The sequence below is a fragment of the Berghia stephanieae genome, chromosome 4 (genome assembly GCF_034508935.2).
Source record: "Berghia stephanieae isolate SIO BIC M18660-M18661 chromosome 4, UCSD_Bste_1.3, whole genome shotgun sequence".
Taxonomy (NCBI): Eukaryota; Metazoa; Mollusca; class Gastropoda; order Nudibranchia; family Aeolidiidae; genus Berghia; species Berghia stephanieae.
Genome location: NC_088363.1, coordinates 15,305,046 through 15,312,545, shown reverse-complemented (window position 1 = coordinate 15,312,545; position 7,500 = coordinate 15,305,046). Strand labels below are relative to the sequence as shown.

The following is a 7,500-nucleotide window of genomic DNA, read 5'->3' as shown; positions in this document are numbered from 1 at the left end:
TTAATTTGCTTCTTGAAGTTTAGCTTCCTATCAATAAATACTCCTAGGTCTTTTTCCCCATTGGATTTCTGCAGGGGTTTTTCTTTCATTATATAGTTTGCTTCTCTGTTGTTTTTCCTAGGTGAAGAACTGCACATTTATCTACATTGAACTCCATCTGCCATATTTCGGACCATTCTTCAAGCTTTTTCAAATCTTGTTGTAAGGTGTTTCTTTCTTCTTCTGTATTAGCTACTCCATAGAGCTTAGTATCATCGGCAAAGATTTTACATTTAGATGATAGATTGTCTGGCAAGTCATTGATATAAATCAGGAAGAGAACTGGTCCCAGTACACTTCCTTGTGGAACTCCACTTGTTACCAGTCTCTCTGTTGATGCTGTTCCATTCACTATCACTTTTTGTCTTCTATCTTTGAGGAAATCTCGGACCCATTTGACTGTCTGATCATTAATTTGATACTGTTCCAATTTCCTGATTAGGCGCCAGTGTGGAACTTTGTCAAATGCCTTTCTGAAGTCGAGGTATATGACATCTAAATTGTTGCCTAATTCCAGGTCTCTCGTCCAGTCATCCATTGTTTCAAGTAGGTTTGTTACTGTAGACCTTCCCGCCATGAAACCATGTTGATCTTTGCTGAATAGTTTGTTCTTGGTCATATGATCAACCATTTCTTCTCTAATCAGCTGTTCCATGAGCTTGCAGACGACAGATGTCAGGCTCACTGGTCTGTAGTTTTCTGGATTTTTTCTGTCTCCCTTCTTGAATATGGCTGTGACGTTAGCTTCTTTCCATTCCCTTGGTAGTCTTCCTTCTTTCATCGACTGGTTAAATATCTTGGTTAGGGGTTCTACTAGCTGCTCTGCTAAGTTTTTTAGGATGTAAGGATGAAGTTTGTCAGGTCCAGGTGATTTACTCTCCTTTAGGTTTTGTAGTCTCTTCATTACTATCTCTTCAGTAATCGGCCATTGTGTAGTATCTATATTACTTCTTTTAGCAATATCTGGCAAGTTTTTCTGGTTCTCCACTGTAAAGACACTTGCAAAGAAGAGATTTAGCACCTCTGCCTTGTCTTCATCTTCAGATGCCCAAGTGCCATCTTCTTTTTTTATGTCACAGGTTCCCTGTCTTGTCTTCATTTTACTGTTTACATAACTCCAGAATACTTTAGGATTTTCTTTCGTTTCCTCTGCTATCTTGTTCTCATACTTTTGATGCGCTTTTGATCAGAATGTATAAAAGTCAAAACATGATAAGATTTATAATGTTTTTTTTCCCTCTGGATACGCTTGTATGCTCATAGGAGAAATATTTCATAAGGGCGTCCGCCATTGTTCCGATAGTTTAGAGCCAGTTACTATGTTACCATGCGTCATTACGAGGGAAATGATGTCACGACTGTTGAAGAGTATTGCTGTGGTCTCAGAGCTGTGCAAGGTTGGTTGGTTTTAATTGCGCCTATGTGGTCGTGTGGTGTGACATTCGCTTTCGGATCAGAAGGTCCTGGGTTTGAGTCTTGCTCAGCACATAGTTGAGTCCTTGGAAAAGGCTCTTTACTCGCATTCTCTCACCGTACTCAGATGTAAAATGAGTACCTGGACATGAACAGCGTTGTCTCTTTTGGAAAAACTTGTATTATCGCCTAACATGCGTCATGTCTAGTTCTACATGTTACGTGTTGCTGTTGGTCTGGGACCCTTTTTAAAGCGCTTTGAACACATTTAGTGGATATTGCGTTATATAAAAGCTCTCGTTTTTTTTGTTTTTAAAAAAAATTTTAGGCAGCCTTTTAGTGATTCGTTTTCACTAGATTATATCAATCAGACTATAAACGTTAAAGGCTACACACAGTTTTGTACGTTGGTATGTTTAATCTGGCTGTTGTATTTTAGACAAAGGCAAAACATCAATATAAATAAGATTTGTCAATAATGTTTCACAGAAAGTTGTTCAAAAAATGGAGGCATATTTGTCATCAAAGATCTCTGGAGAGGAAATTGGAAGAGAGTCAGCCTTATCGAGAGTTCCGTTTCCTCCAAAGTAAGTGTATCTACTGTAAATTTTATCTATCGTTTTCTACGTTCATATTATTTTCACTGAATTTGAAGCATCTATTTATTCCTTCAATCTAAAAACACTTTTGTTGAATCGTCAATGATACAATGACAATAGTTCATTTTATGAATGTTATAATGCTTTTTTGAAATCAATCTTGACAACATTAGTTAAGTCTCTCTGTTTTGTATAGGCATATTTATGATATTAATTATATTCTCGAATACTTCCTCAGCTATGTTTGCCCGATGGTTGACATCGTTAGAAAAAAGGAGAGGGGAGGAACAGGAAGCAGAATACATGAGGAAGCATTTGGAACAGAGGAATCTGCAGAATTATTTGAAAATGTGGAAAAATGCTACAAAGAAACAGCTTATGATCAAGCCTTTGATCAGACAGAGAGAACAAAGAACAGTAGAAGAGTATGTTAATTTATGTGTTCCATTAGAAATCTTTTGATTGATTGTTTAAGTAATTTTGAAACAATTTTGTGATTAGAAAATATTGGCATTATGGCTAAGAACTGACGTCTATAATTGTCCATTACAGTTTCTTTACGTTTTTAACATCTCAAAGATTATTTCTACTTTGATAAAATTAATGAACATTTCTCCATTATCAGCAGAAATTTGATTTAAACCATTTTATTAGTTGTTTTTTTTTTTTAATGTGTTTTAAAGATTACATGAAAGTTTTTCATGACTTGGGTTTGTTTTTTTTCGGGGAAAGGGGTTGTTTTGCTTTGTTTTGTTTCAAGTTAATGTCTTGCAGTTGTTCTGCAGATGTTATTTCCTATAGATTGAATACATGTCATTGACTGAACATTATTTTTATTCTTTACTTTCAACATCAGATGCTTCAAGGACTGGTGGCAATGCATTCGCAGCAATGTTGATTGCAGGAGAAGCAAAGCAGACTTTTTAAAGATCAGGACCAGGAAGTGCTTCAATCTATGGCGGTATCTAATTTTTTAACAATTCTTTTATATTATATATTTGAAATTTAATATAATTTTTCAAATTTCCAATGACATCATCATCGTCATTGCCATCGCCATTATATCCTGTTATTACATCTCCTCATTGACACACGTTTAATTTCTTTTATTTAGATCATATCTTATGCAAAAATAAGGTGGACACAAACAGTCAGCAGCCAAGAGGTTCAGGGTTTGAGCCTAAATTCTGGCATTTTCATTCATTTTTTTCACGATGAAAAGGATAATTGAAAATGTGACATGGCTTTTCTGTCTCTATGTTACATTGAAGCAAATTTTATACATCCATCAATAGTATTGGTTTTTTATTTGGTTTTATCATGTTCAACTTTTAAACCCTAAAATGAGTATAAGCATAGGTCGACATATCAGCAGGTCTGATAACCGAACACAATTATGGGCCTGATTTAATATGGTTGTAATGGAGAATATTTTAGGTTGGATTGAGAGCAATTCCATTACAACAATGCGCTCATAACATTTTGGGTTATCAGACCTGCGAATAAGTACGCATTGGTATAATCTAATAACTATAATCCACAGACAACAGTATCTTGCTCATCAAGTTGAAAAGCGAATCAAGTCCGAATTTTCACAAGGACTCCTCGTATGTTGTTTTGATGGATGGAAACTTTTCATTGAGCTTAAAAAGAGAGGCCATCATTTCAGGCATAAACGTCTTGTGGCAAAAAAATTCAACTTTTGGAAATCTGCTGCATCGCGACAAGTTTCAAAGAGGATAATGCTGAAGGAAGAAGAAGTAAGCTTGGTTCATTCCTATGTTATCATCATCATCATCATCATTGTCATCGTCGTTGTTGCCATCATCATCATCATCATCATTATCATTAGCATTATCATAATAATAATAATAATAATAACAATAATAATAAATAGTACTTATTATAGCGCATTACCCCGACTAAACAGGCACCAAGCATTTTACGTTGACGTCAATTGAAATATACAAATACACAAACAAACAGATCATCAATCAATTACATTTTGAAACAAATGGGTTTTTAGTTGAGTTGTTACAAAATTGGAAGGGATGAGGATGACCTAAAGGTTGCTGGTAGGGAATTCTAACTTTCAGGGGCGGCGGCAAATTGAAACGATTGAGTTCCAACCTTACACAGCTTACAAAGTACCTTCGACCTCACCAATCTGAGCTTATTATCATTCAATCTTAAGGTTCTTGTTGGAGTATATACCTTTGATGATACCTTATCATCATCATCATCATACCTGCCTATTATTACGGACCGTCCGTAATTGTTACGGAAGTGTAAGGACAATTACGGACTTACGGAAATAGAAGAAATATTACTGATACAAATGGTCGCAACGTTAAATGAAAAAATAATATATAATGTGTAGAATTTGTAGCAGATGTAGTTTTTACTTATTCACTGGACTTGATTTCTTATGAATATTTTGCCATGCTGTGGAAAATGGACTTTGATTGAGGCTTGACCCGCATAAGTAGGAGGCCTATATAACATGGTAAGTTTATTTTACATATATAAAAGGGTGTATCTATCATTATTTTTGTTTGCTTTAGTATTACTGAAATTTGACCATTAATTACTGATGAATTTTGTATTTCTTACTGACTTTGAAATTTTCACGTAGGCAGGTATGCATCATCATCATCACCACCACCGTCACAACTATCCGTTATAACATCTCCACATTAACAAAGGATTACCTGAAATATCCAATGACAATGCAAATCTTAAATGTACTTTTTATTTAAAAAATCAATTTCTAGAACAACAACAGTCTCCTCAAGCGTCAATATTTTGTGACATGGTGGGAGCACATCCAGCGAGAAAAGGCAACAGTAGACGTCTATGTTAACAAGTTGTCCTTGGCTAGGGGACGAGGAATTGTATCAAACGCCTTTGGGGAATGGAAACGCCTCTTGCACTCAACTCTCATTGCACGGTGGGTGGTAAATGTTTATATTTGTGCTCATTTCCTTTTTGCTTACTTTCTTCAACCGTTAAATACTGGTTTTAATAATTGTGTAATCTTTGATTATTAATGGACCAGCAAGCTCCCTACATCTTTGATGTAAAACTGATAACTGAGATTGAGAGAGAAAGAGAGAGAGGGAGATAGATAGAGAGGACACATGAATATAATGAAGGAACAGCTGCATATTGATATTATGCATTTTGGTAAAATACTCACAGCTTCTGCCCACCAGACGAAACCCACCAACACACAAAACTGTGAGTGAACTTAAACGTTTATAGTCTGATTTATATATGAGACCTAATCACTCAACTCGCGGTCCAAAATCAATCTGCTTGCTGGTATACATAAATGAAATGAAAGAACTGGTCCAGATTGATTTTATGCATTTAGGTAAAATGCTCACAACATCTGCCTACCTCTGTTGTTCTTTAAGCGTTGAAAATAACAATATCCACCTGCCAAATTGAATGTGTCAACACAAAACTGTGCGTAACCTTTAATGTTTTTAGTCTGATTGATATAATCTAGTTAAATCTAATCACTAATAGGCTGTCTAAAAAATAATAAGAAAGGGCAGAGTGACGTCAACTTTGTTCCTTCTATTGTAATTGAGTAACATTTGTTTTCCCCTATTACAAGAGCTGTAACCTAACAATAATTGCCTATTTGGACAATAAAGATGATTATTATTATTATTATTATTATTATTATTATTATTATTATTATTATTATTATTATTATTATTATTATTATTATTATTATTATTATTACTATTATTATTATTATTATTATTATTATTATTATTATTATTATTATTATTATTATAAATCTGCGTTCACTCAGCTCTTTCTAATTGATTTTAGACAGTCTGTTAGTGATTAGATCTCACTAGATAGATTATACCAAACAGACAATAAAGGTTGATGTTATAATATATAGTCATCAGTCAAAACTTTAATTTTAAATGGTGTCCTCCACAGGTCTTACCAAAAGATGTTCAATCAGCGATTGGTGCTTACTATGTTATTGGAGTGGCGCGGTCAGGTTGTCAACGATGTACACAGTGCTGTAAGTGTTTTCCAGGAAAAGATTGGAATGGTGGACATTACTGAGGAGCAACATACGTGCAGGTTATCAAGTACTTTGAAAGAAAGTTGGCACAGCACAAAGGGACTTGATACAGACTTTGGTATGTATTTCTTTTTAAAAAGCTGAGCATTTATATCGCGCAATGTTCACTAAACATGCTCAAAGCGCTTTACAAGGGGTCCCTAGTCAACAGCTACACTTAACATATAGGATGAAACGTGACACCTGTTAGGTGATATTACATTTCTGACAAATGTAAATGTTGCTGCTCGAAGCTCGAAGAAATAAATAACAATGAGAAATTGAATGTAAGCTTCAATTTAATTACGAAAACAGATGAAACGGATGTTTCGAGTTTCCCCTTTATCAACAAAACAGGATGAAACACGACAGATGAATGAGATAATGTGGTAGTAGCATATCACTAATTAGGCAAATTGAAGAACATTTTGAATATTAGAAATGAATCAAATTTTATAAAAGTAGTCCTTCAGAGGCATTAGGCCCATGAAGCTGGGAGTTTATCCTGATTTCATTAGCGTGAAATGGAAAATAGCAATTACTTGTTACCTTTTCGGATAGGACACTAATCTATTGCAACGTACTTTCCACTAGATCTAACAGACCAGCTACTCAATCAGGAAGGTAAAAACAAAAAAATCACCTTTACCTGGGATTGATCTTGGTCCTATTTTGTGAAGTCATCATTTCAATTGTTTTTGTTGTTGGCTTAAGAAGGGTTTAGAGCCCGAAACACCAGTACATTCTGTATTAAGTATATTGTTCTTATTTCAAGGTGTTATATTCAGTTTTGTTCCATAATACATTTTACTGTCAATCTAATGCAATTTGGTTCTTTTCAAGGTGAACACATACAAGAGGATGAGAATATTAAAATGTCAGTCAGTGGCAGTTTGTCGTCATCTTTCACTGCTGGTTTGTTTACCAGGTAAGTACCTAAGTGTTTAGTGACTTTGATGATATCTGATATGTTAATTTTTATTTGATAAAATTATTTTTACTTACTACTACACCCTAACATGTCATTTAAAACTTTTTTTTTTTTTTTAAATAATTTTTTTTCAATGAATTTAGTGATTAACCTTAACTCTCAAAAGTTGTGAATTATTTTTAGTGTACATTGCCATCAAAAAGAGAGATTACTATTATTCTGTGTTTTAAAGTGCGATTTAATAATTTTTATTTCTGTTTTTTGTGCGACTTTGTGGTCTAGTCGCAATGATACTCACCTTTTAACAAAAAATCCAGGGTTTGAGTCTTGCTCTGAGTGGTGCATATCTAAGTCCTTGGAAAAGGCTCTTTACTCACATTATTGCAATCGTTAACTCAAACTTAGGCTTTTTCGGTCCTTCA

General features: G+C 34.4%; 1 protein-coding gene across 2 annotated transcripts in view; it reads left to right on the top strand.

The window, feature by feature from the left end:
* Positions 1-7,500, top strand: part of LOC144970086 (uncharacterized) — a 56,491-nt gene that overhangs the window by 24,216 nt on the left and 24,775 nt on the right. For both annotated transcript variants that reach the window (XM_078909304.1, XM_078909303.1), the window contains 7 exons: positions 1,942-2,039; positions 2,290-2,476; positions 2,908-3,012; positions 3,595-3,811; positions 4,826-5,001; positions 6,018-6,226; positions 6,991-7,075. In XM_078909304.1, the coding sequence (XP_078765430.1) occupies positions 1,942-2,039; positions 2,290-2,476; positions 2,908-3,012; positions 3,595-3,811; positions 4,826-5,001; positions 6,018-6,226; positions 6,991-7,075 (1,077 nt within the window). The remainder of the gene's footprint in view (positions 1-1,941; positions 2,040-2,289; positions 2,477-2,907; positions 3,013-3,594; positions 3,812-4,825; positions 5,002-6,017; positions 6,227-6,990; positions 7,076-7,500) is intronic.